The sequence below is a fragment of the Sus scrofa genome, chromosome 5 (genome assembly GCF_000003025.6).
Source record: "Sus scrofa isolate TJ Tabasco breed Duroc chromosome 5, Sscrofa11.1, whole genome shotgun sequence".
NCBI classification, from domain to species: domain Eukaryota; kingdom Metazoa; phylum Chordata; class Mammalia; order Artiodactyla; family Suidae; genus Sus; species Sus scrofa.
In genome coordinates this window covers 10237734-10253742 of record NC_010447.5, presented here as the reverse complement: position 1 = coordinate 10253742, position 16009 = coordinate 10237734, and the positions used below count along the sequence as shown (strand labels likewise).

General features: G+C 57.6%; 2 protein-coding genes across 3 annotated transcripts; one reads left to right on the top strand and one right to left on the bottom strand.

Moving 5' to 3' along the window:
* On the top strand, window positions 313-9118 carry CDC42EP1 (CDC42 effector protein 1). 2 transcript variants are annotated; one of them, XM_013997533.2, is made up of 3 exons: window positions 313-452; window positions 5291-6059; window positions 7364-9100. In XM_013997533.2, exons 2-3 carry the CDS (start codon window positions 5597-5599, stop codon window positions 8029-8031), a joined length of 1131 nt encoding a protein of 376 aa, XP_013852987.1. In that variant the 5' UTR covers window positions 313-452; window positions 5291-5596; the 3' UTR covers window positions 8032-9100. The 2 variants fall into 2 exon arrangements, with proteins under 2 accessions (XP_013852987.1, XP_003481602.1); XM_003481554.4 differs by lacking the exon at window positions 313-452 and adding an exon at window positions 478-869 and having other exon boundaries at window positions 7364-9118.
* On the bottom strand, window positions 9188-15971 carry LGALS2 (galectin 2). The gene is given in 4 exon segments (NM_001142842.1): window positions 9188-9445; window positions 9615-9774; window positions 11336-11418; window positions 15941-15971. Coding segments are annotated over 4 exon segments (396 nt in total). The 5' UTR covers window positions 15947-15971; the 3' UTR covers window positions 9188-9298.

Genomic DNA, 16009 nt, shown 5'->3' with positions numbered 1-16009 from the left:
CCCATCCACCTGAGCTGTGACCTCATGGACTAGCTCAACAAGCCTCCTAGGTGCTGACACAGCAGAGAACACTTAACAACATACCATCCGATGCCTACTGTCATTATCCCATTGTACAGATGGGAAAGCAGAGGTGCAGAAAGGATAAGTAGCAATGGAGACAGGATAGGAAGCAGGGCTGTTAGGGTCTAAGGTCCACAGCCCTGAGCACGACACCACACCACTCCACCAGTGGCTTGCGCCCCAGTATGACTTAAGTCTATGTCCTGGCCCCCGCAGGACCTGTGCTGGAGTGAAAGGCATGGGGGTTGGGAGAAACGGAGTGGGCATCCAATTTGTAGAACTCAAGGTCTAAGGCGGTCTCTACCATGCACGGCCTCGGAGATCCGGCTTCCGGATTCCTCAACGTCCCGCAGGGAGCGCCTGGAGTGCCCAGCAGCGAGAGTTAGCAGGTCAGGACGCAGCAAGGCCACGCAGGGAGAGGGTTTGGGAGACGGGGACCCGAGTCAACTCGTCCTGGCGACCCGCACGTTCTCTAGCACCCCCTGCCCCGGGCAGCGGGCAAGAGCCGGACCTGGCGCCCCCGCCGCTCCCCCTCCAGCTCTTGCCACTGCCACTCGGGCGGCGTGATCGGTGCCCGGGACGGGGGCCCGGCCCCGCCCGCAGGCGGGAGGAGAGAGGCGGGAGGAGGGAGCGCGCCCACACCCCGCCCCCGCCCCGGGAGGCAGCCGGCGGAGCCCGCGGCCAGGGCGGCGCAGACCGGCCCAGCCACTCGCCAGGGCTGCGCGCCGGGACGCGCCACCGCCACCGCCGCCGCCGCCGCCGCCGCCGCGTCCGCCCTTCAGCCCCCGCTCCCGGGGCTCGAGAAGGTAACCGCGAGCTGCCCCCCGGGTCGTCGAACCCGAAGTGGGCGTGGACGCCCGCCAGGACTTGGCACCCCTCTAGGCTCTCCGGGCCTGGGCAGGGAAGAGAGGCCAGCCTGCCAAAGGCGCCCGGGGTGCCAACAGGCCTGCCCGGAGCGGCGCGGGGACGCTCCAAATTTTCGGGTTGTTTTGCAATGTCCCAGGCGAGCGGAGGGGGGCAGAGAATTGGGAGGTAAAGCGGCGCGCGGGAGGAGGGGGCGAGCCGAGGGCCGTCTGCGCTCCTTCCTGCCCTGGGAAAGGAAGGGAAGGAACGAGGAGGGGGCTCGGTGTCGTCGGAATGTCGGGCCCCTTGGCGAGGCCGGCGCGGAGAGCGGGAAGTTGGGGGAACCGCTGGGGAGATGGACCAGGCACCCAGCCCCCTCCCCAGCCGCCGCATTCCAGGCCGGAGCGGCGGATGAGGTCATCCCGTCCAGTTCCCCTCCGGCCAAGGCAGACGGCTGCCCCCTTCCCCGCGGAGCGACCCTCCACATTCTAACCCCGTACCTCCCAGAGGGAGTGCTTCCGAGCTAGTCTCTCGGATTTCCAGTCCCGACGGCCCTCGAGCTTGTTCTCGTCTTGCGGAGCCACGGGAGAGTCAAGAGGTTTAAGCCCATTTTCTGGATCGGGACACTGAGGCTCAGAGGGGCCAAGGGACTGGCCGGGACACCACAGCGAGGGGAGGGGGCATGGAGGGACGCGGTGCAGGGACCGGAACCCAGGCCTGGGGGAGACTCAGCCGAAGCCAAGTCAGCCTCGCAGAGTCAGAGGCTGATTTGGCTCCAACTCGAGGTGTTGAGGAAAAAGCATCTCCCCCCGCCTCCCCGTTTCTCCCCTGTGGCCCACGGCGCTCCCTCCCACTCTCCCCCTTGAAGTCCTGAGAACCGGGTCTCTGCTGCCACTGCAGACAGCTTGCTACCCTTTCTGGCCTCCGTGTTCCCATCTCGAAGGGGCTGGACTCGAAGGGCATGAGAAGGCAGCCCCCAGGGAGTGAACCCCTAAAAAGAGGTCAGAGCGGTCCTAACCGAGACACGTCCCTCTGTCCAGCGGTAGGGGTGGTGTTAAAACCCAGCCGGACGCTTGCGGAACGGGGCTCTGGGCAGCGAGTGGCCTCCAGGATGAGAGCTGGTGCTGCTAATCGGTGACCCCTAGGTGAGGGCTAGGGTGCAGCCTCCCCCACGCGGCCACAGCCTGGCCTCTGCCCCCTTCCCCCTCCTCCCTCCGACAGCTGTGGCCTGTTCCAACCACATGTGCCTCCACAGCGACCCCTATGGGCCTCTGGCAGTGCGGTCTCTGCTTCCGCCCCAAACCTTGTCCTTGGGGCCATCAGCGCTATTGAGTAAGCTCCTACCGAGTACCCAGGCCTGACCATCCTCTGGAGGGTAAACATCAGGACTCCTGGGACCCTGAGGCCGCACGGCGGCCACTCGAGCTCAAGTCACAGACACGGACTCTGCAGAGCTGAGTGCCCCGCCTCCCAGACCTGCCCTTCTGAGCTTGGCAGTTGGGCGTCTGCCACTGCCTCCAACAGCTCTTCCCCAAGCCCCTGTGGCCTTCATCTCTCACCCCTACCCCCCATACCCCGCATTGGTGGAACCCTGGCCAGGTTCCCAGCCAAGCCACTTTTTTTGCGCTCTGACCTGGAGCAAGTCAGTTCCCTTTCTGTGCCTCGTTTTTCACATCTGTGAAATGGGTGTTTGTGAGCATTAGCAAGTAGCGTTCCTGGGCTGGGTAGGGGAGATAGGCCATGTTCCGGGACAACCAGAGCCCTGCTTTACTCCAGCGCCTGGGGAGAGGGTGGTGCGGGCGGCACACCTGATCACCAGCAGCACTCTGCCATCAGGGTCACATGCCAAATAGTCTGCCATCAGGGGTCCCCAGGTTCTAGTGTAAGATGTTGGATTTGAACACAGGGCTGCCTCGCTTCGGGATCCAAGAGTTTTATTCCGGCATCTCCCACTCTTACAGTTCCCCTGGGAGAGGACTTGCCTTTGACGCTGTTCTTGCTCTCCACGTGGAAAAACAGACCCCCAGTAGCAGTGCCCTGCCCTCGGCCCCACAACGCTGCAGGTCTCAGGGGTGGGTGGGGTGGAGGTCTTTAGGAGATGCCCAGAGGCATCTGAGGTCATCACAACATTGGGGCAGTAACTGGTCGTCCAAGTCACAGTGGCCACGGGGGTTGGTTGAGGGCCAGAGCCCCTTCTGCAGAAGGAGGGGCTGCTTCTAGAAACAGCTGATGGGGGCCGGGGAGAGGTAGCTGTGGCCACATGACAGACACAATGTCCGTCCCCCCCACCCCATGGCATTTCAGAAGGATACCTCCCCACTTCTCAACTCCCCCCCCCATTCAGTCCTCTTCTCTGCAGAGCAGGGAAACCTGGCCCGTGCCAGGTACCTGCCACGTGACCTTGGCCAAGTTCCTTCTCTCCGGGCCTTGACTCTTCCTATAAAATGGGCTAACCCTCCAGCTTTTCGGGGCTGTCGGAGAATCGGGTGACATCATGTAGTGGTTGGCCGACGGCAGAGCGCTTCGTAACTTCAGCAAACATTCCAAGAGGGCTGCTTGGTGGGGGCTGCTTGGTGCCCGGGATGCCAGGGAGAGGGATGATTCAGAGCCCCCCCCCAGGGGGAGGAGTCGGGGTAGGGGGAGGAGCTGGTGGGAAGGGAATGTAGCCCGAAAACAAAGCAAGCTTTGTTTTATTGCCTTCTTTGTTTTTATCTTGTTATTTAACCTCTTTTGAATTTCAAATCACATTTGAAGGGCAGTATGGAGATTTTTAGGCTTGGAGGTGGAAGCAAAAAAAAAAAAAAGAAAAATTTTTTTTGAAGTTGACAAGGTGTTCTTGTTAAGGATCCTTATCAGCTTTTATCAGCTCAGGTCTCAGGTCTGTGGTGGTAAGTGACTTGACCAAGGTCACACTGGAAGGCCATCGAATCCTCCATCCACCTTCACATGGAGGTGGCAAGGTCACGCCTTCGGCATGAAGGTATCACAAAGAACTCCTGTGATTAAACGGATAGGGACCTGGCCCTTGCTGAGCGCTGAGAGGAAGGGAGGCTGGGAACTTCAGGCAGTGGCCCCACCTTCCAAGTGTGTGGCTGATCCGGGGAGGCAAGACGGGGCTCCACGGGCCTGTTAAGGCAACATGAGTCAGAAGCTCTGAGCTGATGTCTCTCCTGGCTCTCTTGATGTAACCTTAAGCAAGCTTGGCCTCTCCGAGGACACAGAAAAACAGGATGTGGGATTCCAGGCTCATAGGTGTCCTCCAGCAGGCTCTTTCTATGATGCTAGAAGGGATGAGAGCAGGCCGAAGCCTGGGATTGGGGAGGAGGGAGGGGAAGGGATTGGGCGGGGGGGGGGGGGCGCCGGAGGCAAGGAAGAGCGCTTGGCACCAGCCGAGCTCTTTCCCAAACTCGGTCGCTGGTAACAAGACTTTACATCAATTCAAAAAACTAAAATCACGTTCTTTCCTGCGGGCCTTTTCAGAGCCTTGAATACGCTCAGGCATGTAGTAGGCAGCTGGAAAAACCACTTTTGACCACAGAATCCTTTTTCCAGGAAGTACCTTGGAGGCGAAGGGTCTGAGGCCTCTGCACTGGCTGTTTACACAGCGGTTCATAAAGCTTATGCCAGGCACCTCCTCCCTCCGGATCTCTCTTGAGTGGAAAACAATTTAACCCACAGAGAAGGGAGGTGACATACTACTCAACCCGCCAGCAGGAGGCAGTGTAGCTAAGGGCTCAAGGTCAGGGGCTCTGCTTCCACATTGTCTGCTGTGTAGCCTTGGGCAAGTCCCCTGGCTTCTTTGAGCCTCTTTCTCCTCTATGGGGTCTCCCTCCGCCCCCGGGGCTGTTGGCTGGGCTAAATGTGTGATGATAAGCTATTGGCACTTCATTCATGGCCTCTCCCAGTCTATACCTGTTCAAAGGCAACCACAATTCCAATCTCCATCACTTTTTTTTTTTTTCCCTGTCTTTTTAGGGCCACACACACGGCACATGGAGGTTCCCAGGCTAAGGATCTAATCCGAACTGTAGCCGCCGGCCTATACCACAGCCACAGCAATGAGGGATCCGAGCCACGTCTGCGACCTACACCACAGCTCACAGCAACACCGGATCCTTAACCCACTGAACACAGTCATGGATCAAACCCATGTCCTCATGGATCCTAGTCAGGGTCTTAACCCGCAGAGCCACAACGGGAACTCCTTGATCACTCTTGTTTTGTTTCGCCTGTTCTGAAATTTCCTATACCTGGAACCAGGCAGCAAGTGTCCTCCTCGTGGGTCTGCTCAGCATTTTGTCTCCATCATTTGGTCTCTTTAGCTGTTTTTATTTGGACCCCGGCTGTCTCCAGGCCTCCCACCACTTTTCTCTCTTTCTTTTAGGTCTCCACCCTGGGCAGGAGGGGGGCTGTCCCAGTTCGAGGCACATTGGGCGCCTTCTCTGTTCTTGGACAGAACAGCTACAGCTGCTTCCACGGGGCTGGGAGCCAAGCCGCAGGGAGAGACAAGCCATGGACCCCCCATAGCCTCAGCATTTGGGGTCAGCGCCTTAGGAGAGCAGAGGGGCCACCTCCATCCACCCCCTTCCACCAAGAAGGAGGGAGCCAAGAACTGGACCCTTAGCCCAGCCCACTGCCCTCCCCAAGCCCCAGGAGGGCATGGACCAGCAGTGGTGAACTGCCAGAGCTGATGCCGGGTCCCCAGGGGGCCGGAGGAACCCCGGCCATGAGCCTGGGCAAGCTCTCGCCCGTGGGCTGGGTGTCCAGCTCGCAGGGGAAGAGACGGCTGACAGCGGACATGATCAGCCCCCCCCTCGGGGACTTCCGCCACACCATGCACGTGGGCCGCGGCGGGGACGTCTTCGGCGACACCTCCTTCCTCAGCAACCACGGTGGCAGCTCCGGGGGCACCCACCGCTCGCCCCGCAACTTCCTGGCCAAGAAGCTGCAGCTGATGCGGAGGGTGGGGACACCGCCGCGGCGAATGGCTTCCCCGCCCGCGCCGTCGCCGGCTCCGCCCGCCGTCTCCCCCATCATCAAGAACGCCATCTCCCTGCCTCAGCTCAACCAGGCCGCCTACGACAGCCTCGTGGTGGGCAAGCTCAGCTTTGACCGCAGCCCCGCCACCTCCACGGACGGCCACTCCAGTTACGGTGAGAGCCTGGGCAGCCATCCACCCGTTTTTTCAAGGCTGAAACCCGGGGGTTCTTGGGTTCAGCCAAGCCCCAAGTGGGCTCTTTTCTCTGCAATAGCTTGGTCTTCAGGAAGGTCAGGTGCAAACCCCAGATCCTGGATGGCGAGGAGGGGGTCACAGCATGGGAACCAGCCCACTCCCCTAAACACACTGAGGCAGAGGCGTGGGAAGATGGGGTTTGAGCTCTTCCTGTCCCCAACTTGCCTCTCCCTCTCCGGGTCCCTCAGCTAGGACAGCCCACCCCCTCCAGCCCCCTTCCGTGCAAGCAGCCGCCTGGCGTCAGATGATGTAGTGGGGAGACCAAGAGCCAGGGCTCTAGATTCAGATTCTGGTCCCGCCTGATTTCCAGGGAGCCGGTTGACCACTGGAAAGTCAGGTCCTGGCCTGTGTCATGAATGGGTCCCTTGGGGTCATTGCTAAGACTCAGTGAGATGACACACACCTCTGGAATGGCCCAGAACCTGGCGCATTTTGGGTGCTCAGGACACGGGAGCTGTTGCTGTATTGTTATTTGAACAGAGGTTCCTGTAACTCCACAAATTTGGAAAACCACTCACGTGGACAGAAGCCAGAGAGAGGCCCTTTTGCAAGGTCGAGTGTAGCAGGGCTCCCTTGGCGCCTCTGGAAAGCGCGCCTGGGAACTGGGGCCCCTGCTGCCACCTGGTGGCCATTCCCTGCCCTGCACGTCTCCCCAGCACCAGGGGCAAGGGAATTCCACTGAGGGCTGGTCCACAGTCCCCACCCCCACTGTGTCTCAGGCCTGATGGTCCCGGAGCCGGGGGCTGGGACAGAGGACTTTTGGAGCCCACTTGCCTGCCCTTGGGGTCTTGATCTCTATGCAGTCAGACTCTGGCTGCTGGTTCCATCCCTGTGCCCACAAACCAGCCCGTGTGCTGTGGGTTTACCCGCAGCCGTGGGCCATTGTCATGGCAGGGGACCAGGGGTTATGCAAGTTCACGGTGGGGGCTGAGAATCGGGAGATTTGAGCTCCAGGTTTGGTTCCAGCCCCTCAGACTCTGGCTCTGGGCAAGCCCTTCCCCTCGTCCCAGACTGAGCCTCACTTTCTTCATCTGCAAAATGAGAATGAAGATTTCCAAGACTGTCAGGAAGATCACACAAGGAATTACGGCTTCACTGTCTTGGAAAGATGGGGGGGTAGTTTGCCAAAGGCCACATAGCAAGTTGGGGTGGGTCCTGGCTCTCCCCTTCCCAATTCCTGGTTAGGGACCCTAGCTATGACCCTGGTCCCTATTTGTCTTCCAGGCCTGGACTCTGGATTCTGCACCATCTCCCGCCTGTCTCGTCCAGAAAAGCCTCGTGACCGAGACCGTGAGAACTCCTTCCCCTCTGAGCCTGAGCTTCGCCGCTCTGACTCCCTCCTGTCCTTCCGCCTGGACCTCGACCTTGGGCCCTCTCTCCTCAGTGAGATGCTGGGGGTCATGAGCCTCTCAGAAGCCTCTGCGGCTGAGACCCCAGCCCCAGCCCCTGCTGCAAATTCCCCAGCCCCAGCTGCAAATCCCCCGGCCCCAGCTGCAACCCCCCTGTCCCCTCTGGGAAAGCCCTCAGGCCCTGCCTCAAGCCCCCCACCCCGTGGACACTGCCCCAATGGGGTAACTGCTAGGTTGGGCTCAGTGGCTGAGGCCAGGGCCAGTCCAGTAGGAGAGCATCCCCCAGCACCTGCTGACATGGCCCCTGGCCGGCGCTGGGGAGCAGGCTGGGGTGGCAGCCAAAGCAGCAGCCGCCACTACCCTGAGGTGGATGCTCGGCGGGAGCCAGTGGGGATGCTGTCCCAGGCCCAGTCCTCTTGGGAGAGCCTGGACGACGAGTGGGGGGCAGCCCAGGCAGGCAGCAGGGCCCCCGTGCCCAGCACGGTGCAAGCCAACACCTTCGAGTTCGCTGATGCTGAGGAGGATGATGAGGTCAAGGTGTGAGCCGCTGGGCACGGGCTCCGGGCACTGCCTATGGACAGCCCAGGTGCAGAGCCAGCCCCTCACCTGCCAGGCGGGTCCTAGATCCCTCCTCACCTCTGCAGGCCAGACATGGGAGGGAGGCCAGAGGAGACCAAGCTTGTTCCAGGCCCCCAGTGTTTTCCTGGGTCCTGCTGGGCTGATCTGCCTCCCCACCTCCTCCCCCCGCCCAACCCTTGCCCCACTGCCACTCTGGACCCAGTAGCCATTCCCTGGGGCCACCTCCACCCCATGCCACCCCCACCAGCTGGAGGGCCAGCCTCACAGGGCAGCCTTTGTGCGGAGAAAGCTGCCCTCCACGGATGGGGGCTGGGGAGCACACCACACAGAGCCTTTGTCTCCTCTCCCAAAGGGACCGCGTGCCCCAGCTCATCCTGGAGTTGCCCCCAGCAGGGTCGCCATCACCTGCCTGAGAGCCGCAGCCCTCGCTCAGGCTGCCGCCCCAATACTCCCACCGCCACCCCTACTTGTCCCAGAAGCCTCAGAGAAGAAAATCAGGTGTGACTTCAGAGCAGGTGAAACGCCACCTTCCTGTGTGCACCCCAGACCTGCCTCTGGGACCCGATTAAAAAAGGCTTTTTTGATAAAAAGTTGTCCTTCAAGATGCTTGAGGAGCTCAGAGCATAGTGTCAGCTCCACCTGCTCGAATACCCTCAGTCCTGGGATTGGAAAGCCAAGAACCGCCCCCAACCCACACCCCCTCCCACACCCACACACAGGGCTCCCAATGAGAGGAGGGGCCGAGGCGGGGGGTAATTGAGTAACCAGGCTGGAATGAATGTCCCTGCGATAAGAGGCCAGGTGGGAGCCCTTATCTGCAGTTCCGGGAACAGCCCCTGACCCAGGTGCCTGGAACCAGAATCCCTCAGGGCAGCTTGGCACTTGCCCTGGTGACAAAAGGGGACAGGCAGCCAGGAGTGGTGGCTTCAAGGTGTTTACGTGCACAACCCCCACGTGGCAGTCCTGGGACCTGGTGCCCCCGTTTTCTTGTCTGTTTCCTAAGGATGCTGGGAGCATTAAAATAGTGGAAACATCACAGTTCCTACCACCAGAAAGACTCGAAAGGCGGGTTCTTTTTTTGGTTCTTGGCCTTGGGGGAGGGGAATGAAGGCAGAGGCTTAGGAACAGCAGGTAGGAACCCAGGACGGAGGGCGGCAGGGCCCCCGTGGCTGGAGGCGGCTTGGGCTCAGGCATCCGCTCTGGGAACTTGCAATCTGGCCCGGCTCGGCCCTCAGTCTAGCTTGAAAGAGGTAATGCTGAACCCGCCCTGCACGCTCAGGTAGCTCAGGTGGCTGTAGCCCAGCCTATTGGGAAAGGTCAGCTGGTGCCCGTCTGGCAGCTTCACCTTGAATCCATCCTCCTCGAAGGTCACGATGAGCTGCGGTGGGAGGGAGGGCATCAAGGAGAGCAGGGGACACCCTGAAAAGGGGCCCGGGCAGTGCCTGGTGGCTCAAACTGTCCTGGCACATGTCTAGGCTAGGGTGCCCTACCATCTGGGCTCCCTCCCCCTTGATATCTTCCTCTGGCCCCTTTCCCTTTGACCTCACCTTGACCTCTGACCCTGGGCTGAAGCACATGTGACTGTCTCGTTGCTCCTTCCCCCAACTGTTGCCATCCCGTGAGTTGCAGACGATGGTGGATTCACCGAAACGTGGGTTGAAGTGCAGGGCCAGTTTGTCTGTCCCCTGGCCCAGGTTGATGACAAAGCTGCAGGGGAGGGAGGAACAGGTGCGAATAAGGGGCCAGCCCTCGGTAAAGCAACTTGGGTCATAGGATCTTGGTTGACCACAAGCTGGAAGAATCACCAAGGTTGTGTTAATTGAGGTCTATGCGTTAAAACAAGGGAGGTGACAACTTGATCAGACTTGGCACTGGAGGATCACATTCCATGGAGAGCACAGACCGAGGCTTTGGACAGGAGGGTAATAGTGACATTCAGGAACTGAAGGTGTCTATCCTGGAGGAAAGAATCGCTTAGCTATCTGAAGACCTATTAAGTCCGGCCATAAATGGTCATACACCAGGGGTTTCCCTTGTAATGCGGCAGGTTAAGGGATCTGGCATTGTCACTATAGTGGCTCCAGTTGCTGCATGGGTTTGATTCCTGGCCCAGAAACTTCCACATGCTTCAGGTGCAGCCAAAAAAAAAAAAAAAAGTCATACGGGAGTTCCCACCGTGGCTCAGCAGTTAACAAACCCGACTAGTATCCATGAGGATGCAGGTTCGATCCCTGGCCTTGCTCAGTGGGCTAAGGATCCAGCGCTGCAGTGAACTGTGGTGTAGGTTGCAGATGCGGCTCAGATCCCGCTTTGGTGTGGCAGTGGTGTAGGCCCGCGGCTACAGCTCCAATTTGACACCTAGCCTGGGGACCACCATATGCCCGGGTGTGGCTCTAAAAAGACAAAAAAGACCAAAAAAAAAGTCATACACCTGAAGTGGTGAGCTCCCTGTCATTAGAAGTATGCAATCAGGAGTTTTGTGCTCTCTTGGCAGGATCACTACCAGAGCCTGGGTTAGCCCTTCAGAGTCCCTTAGTGGGACATTCTGAGTCATGGGGCGCCTTCCTTGGGAGGTCTCAGACCAGAGGTATCCCACATTTCTGCAACCTTGAGGGACCCAAGTAGGAGAAAAGGGTGACTTTTCTCTCGGCTTCTGCCATGAGAAGCCAAGCAGCTTCCTGCCCCTCCCCCACCAAACGTGGGTGAAGATCCCTCCCCAGGAATGCTGACTTTGTTCTGCACACAGGAGGGCCCAAGGCTGGGGAGGAGAGCTGCACCTGATTCAAAGGGAGAGAAAGCAGATGAGACCACTTGGCACCCCCTGGTGGCTGTCCCTGGTTTAATGTGTGTGAAAGGCTGGCCTCTGGCCCTTCAGCTGGGTCATGAGAGGGGCGTCCCTGAGGGTTTGGGCCTTCAGTAGAGACACCTGATCCACAGAGGACTGGGCACGATGTCTGGGATATATCCACCTGCTGCTTCAGTGTCTGTCGGGCCGGGGAATGGCACATACGGCGTCCTTTATGAATGCTGAAGCTCCCCAAACCCAGCCTCGATGTGAAGACAGGCCCTAACAGGAGAGGGGCCAGCAGAGGTGCGGGAGGGGCGTGAAAGCGAGCAAGAATGTCCAGAAGGCCCCCTGGCCTGAGGTCGCTCTCAGGGTCCGACCATTTCGCAAGGCTGCCCTGGCCGTCCCCACCTTCCCAGCCCATCCCAGGACTGGGGGCAGTCCTCCTTGCCTCCCGCCCCGCCTGCCCTCCCGCTGGCTCACCCATCAGCGTCATCATCGATCTTGCCCTTGATCTTCAGGGTTTTCCCCACCTTCATGTCCATGTTCATAATCTCAACTTTCCCCTGTGCCAACAGAGAAACATCCGGCAAAAATCACATCCCATACAAATCGGTCACACATGTGCCCAGTGCGCTGCTGCTAGTGAAGCCCACTCACCAGCATCACCCCGTCCCCACCCGGCCACAGGCCTCACCCTCCCTCTGCCCTCATGAGGGCACTGAGCTGGGCAGGGAAAGAGCCCAGAGCCCCCTCTTGCCCATATGCCTTCGCTCTCATCCACCCCAGACTGACTAGAACAGCTGGATCTAGACATTCCAGCTGAGGAACCTCAGTCTGCCCATCTATGAAATGGGTAGAGTGATTGCTGACCTCGCTGTTCACAAATGTGTTCATGTGATGAGGCACGCTGTCCACAGCAGGATCCCCCAAACAAGGGTGTGCCTAGTTCTTGCACAAACAGAAGCGCACCAGGCACAGAAAATGACTGTAGCTCAGGCAGGTCCTGGCCCATCCCAAACCGAGCATCCATAAAACTCCATGAGTTACATGTCTGAACATGTCTATCAAAGTCCCTCTAGGAGTTCCCTGGTGGCTCAGCAGGTTGAGGACCTGCCCTTGTTACTGCTGCAGCTCAGGTCGCTCTTGTGGCGCAGGTTCAATCCCTGGCCCGGGAAGTTCCATGTGCCTCGGGCGCAGCCAAAAAAAAAAAAAAAAAGTCCCTCTCCTAACCTCATTTTCCACATCTATAAAATGGGCTAATTTGATTTATTTCAAGTGCCCACTAATGCTGTTGGGTGTCCTGAGGTTAACAGTACCCACTTTGGGCTGGTTGGGAGGACGAGCGCGCCCCTGAATAAGGCTTGGCACAGACTGAAAGGAAATCGAGGCGCTGTCGTCATTATGCTGACTTGTTGTTTTTACAGTAATCTTCTGCCTCCTATTTTTCCATAGGATCTCGGCGGGGCCTGAAGTTCCACACAGCAGGAGTTCCCACAACTTCACGATGATTGAAAGGGAGGCTCTTGAAGCTGGGTTTTCAAAGCTCATTCCCAAGCCCAAGAAAATGACCAATTTTCACACCCACAACTGGAGGGTGTGAGGTTGGGCCACACAGGAGGCAGATTTAGAGCTTTACGGGAGAATGCACTTACACTGTGCAGTTTCTCTTCCCTGTTTGGTTTTTTTTTGGAAGGAGCACACCTGGGAAGCCCTGAACCAATTCCTGCGACCGAGGTGCTTTGCCAAAGTCAAGGGCAGTATCCGTGGGGGCAGGATCGATACTCCCCTGCTGGCAGCGCCTCCTTCCATGACGAAGCAAGAGGGAAGCGATCAGCCAGTTCGAACACAGGTTCTCCAGGAGGCGGTGTCTTTTAAAAGGATGGCCTGGGATCCGGCGTTCAGGCGGCTGAGGCGCAGATGGAAACTATGGCTCAGATCTGATCCCTGGCCCAGGAACTCCATATGCCACAGGGGGGCCAAAAAAGAAAAATATTAATAATAATAAGAGTAGTAAGAAATGAATACATAATTTAAAAATGTAGAAAAAATAAAAAGCAGCCCTAGGGAGTTCCTTGGTGGCCCAGCAGTTGGGTATCTGGCATTGTCACTGCTGTGGCTCGGGTCACTGCTCTGGCGCAGGTTCAATCCCTGGCCTGGGGACTTCCACATGCTGTGGATGTGGCCAAAAATATAAAATGAAATTAAAAAAATATAAAAAGACAGAGTTCCCGTTGTGGCCCAACGGAAGCAAATCCGACTAGGAACCATGAGGTTGCGGGTTCGATCCCTGGCCTTGCTCAGTGGGTTAAGGATCTGGCATTGTCATGGGCTGTGGTGTAGGTCGCAAACGCAGCTCGGATCCCAAGTTGCTGTGGCTGTGGTGCAGGCCGGCAGCTGTAGTTCTGATTCAGCTCCTCAACTGGGAACCTCCATAGGCCGAGGGTGCAGCCCTAAAAAGCAATATATGTGTATATACAGCCATGCTTCACCCAGGAGAGTGGAGCATAATGTCGTGTCAGACCCTGTGATGCTTCAGAGCTGGGGTTTCCAGGCTTGGGTGCCCCTGACATTTGGGCTGGATAATCCTGTGTTGCGGGACTGTCCTGTGTGTCGTAGGAGGTTGAGCAGCATCTCTGATCTCTTTCTACTGTATGCCAATTGCACCCTCCCCCCAAGCTGTGACAACCCAAAATTTATCCAGATGTGGCCAAATGCCCCCTGGGGGGAAAAAAATCTTCTGCCTTAGAGAAAGTGGGGCTCAGGGGCAGGAGGCCTAATCCCTCTGCTCAGTGCTTCATGTAACAGCTGGATCACCAGACAAACAGGATTCAAATTCTCCTTCAGCCTCTCCCTGATAGACAAAGAGCTTACCACTCGAGGAGGTTGTCCAGTCCCTCCCAAAGAAGCAAAGCTGGGGTACGGGGTGGGACAGGTGTCAGTGGTCAGGGTCTGGTGCCAGCTCTCCCCTAACTGGCCCAATGACTAGGGGCCAGCTGTGCCCCTTTCTGAACCTCCGTCTCCCCATCTTTTTTTTTTTTTTTTTTTTGGCCTCGCTGTGGCATGTGGAAGTTACCAGGCCAGAGAGCGAACCCGCACCAGAGCAGTGACCAGAGCTGCTGCAGTGACAATCCCTGATCCCCAACCCACTGCACCACAAGAGAACTCCCTCCCTATTTTATTTTATTTTATTTTATTTTATTCATTAGGACCACACCTGTGGCATATGGAAGTTTCCAGGCTAGGGGTGGAATCAGAGCTGCACCTGCTGGCCTACTCCACAGCCACCACAACCCAGGATCCGAGCCGCATCTGTGACCTACACCACAGCTCATGGCAATGCCAGATCCTTAACCCACTGAGCAGGGCCAGGGATTGAACCCGAGTCCTCATGGATACTAGTCAGACTCATTTCTGCTGCGCCACAAGAGAACCCCCTCTCCATTTTAATAGGAGATGTGGACTAGGTGGTCTCTGAAGCAGAAGGAGAGAAAGGGGACAACCAGGAGAAGGAGAAAGTCAGCAAAGTCTCTGGACGCAAAGGTCCTCGCTGAGGGGCAGGGGGCGGGGAGCAGCCGGCTTTCCACGCTGGACCCTCCAGGCACACCCCGCCTCCTGCCTGCGCTGACTTGAATAGCGTCCCCCAAAAGCATGTCCTCCTTGAGCCTGTGAATGTGACCTATTTGGAGATGGGGTCAAGTTAGGACAGGGTAGTAGTGGTTTCGGGTGGGCTCTATGTCCAAAGTGATTGATGTCCTTATGAGAAGAGGGAAATGGAGTTCCCGTTGCAGCTCAGTGGGTTAAGAACCCAGCAGAGTGTCCATGTGGATTTGGGTTCAATCCCTAGCCTCAGTGGGTTAAGGATCCGGCGTTGCCTCAAACTCAGTGTAGGTCACAGATGCGGCTTGGATCCAGTGTTGCTGTGGCTGTGGTGTAGGTTTCCGCTGCAGCTCCCTAGCCTGGAAACTTCCATGTGCCATGGGTGAGGCTGTAAAAATAAAAAAAGAAGAAGAAAAAGGAATAGAAGAGGGGAATTTGGACTCAGAAACACAGACAAGTCCTTGCAAAGGCAGAGGCCAAGGTTGGAATGATACAGCTACAAGCCAAGGAGCGTCACAGTTTGCTGGCAACCGAAGGAGCCTGGGAGCAACAAGAAAGAATCCTTCCCCAGAGGTTTCAGAGGAGCCAGGCCCCACCCAACACCTGGGTGTCAGACTCAAGGCGCCAAGACTATTGGGGGATAAATCTGTTGCACAGACGTAGGAAACCCAAACACCTCTCAGTCCTCAGAAGATGCTGTCTGCGATCCTGTCCCCCAGATGTGATAGACTGGTGCTCAGAGAGGGACAGTGACCAGTCCAAAGCCACGCAGCAGGTTATGGCAGAGCAGGATTTGGAATCAAAGAATCAGCCACAGACCTCCAAAAACACCGACTCAGCCCCCAGCAATTTACAGATTGTGATCTTGGGCACGTTTTTCTTCTTCTTCTTCTTCTTCTTCTTTTTTTTTGTCTTTTGACTTTTTTTTTTTTAAGGCCGCACCTGCAGCGTATGGAGGTTCCCAGGCTAGGGGTCAAATCAGAGCTACAGCTGCCAACCTACGCCACAGCCACAGCAATGCCAGATGTGAGCCATGTCTGCGACCTACACCACAGCTCACGGCAATGCCGGATCCTTAACCCACGGAGCGAGGCCAGGGATCGAACCCGCAACCTCATGGTTCCTAGTCGGATTCGTTTCCACTGCGCCACGATGGGAAATCCACGTTTATCTTCAAGTCCCAGTTTCTCCATCTTTATAAAGCTCCACAGATGTTAGCAGTTATTATTATTGCTGAGATTAATATCACTGATGAGGAAACTGAGGCTAGAGCGGGAAAAGAGATGGGCTCAGAGGTGCCAGGGGGAGCAGAGGACCCAGCTGTTAAAGAGCTGTGGAGATGATCCATCCAACCTCCCCACTATACAGATGGGGAAACTGAGGCCCTGGGGGCAGCCGTGCTTTTCCCTCAGCACCCACCCCGCCCCAACTCAGGCGAGGGCACAGAGGGCGGGACAAAGTGGGTGGCAGGGGAGCCAGCATCCTCACCGACATGGTGGCAACTCCTCACGACAGCTCTCCGCTTTCAGTGGCTCCTGCAGGTTTGGGCTCAGGGTC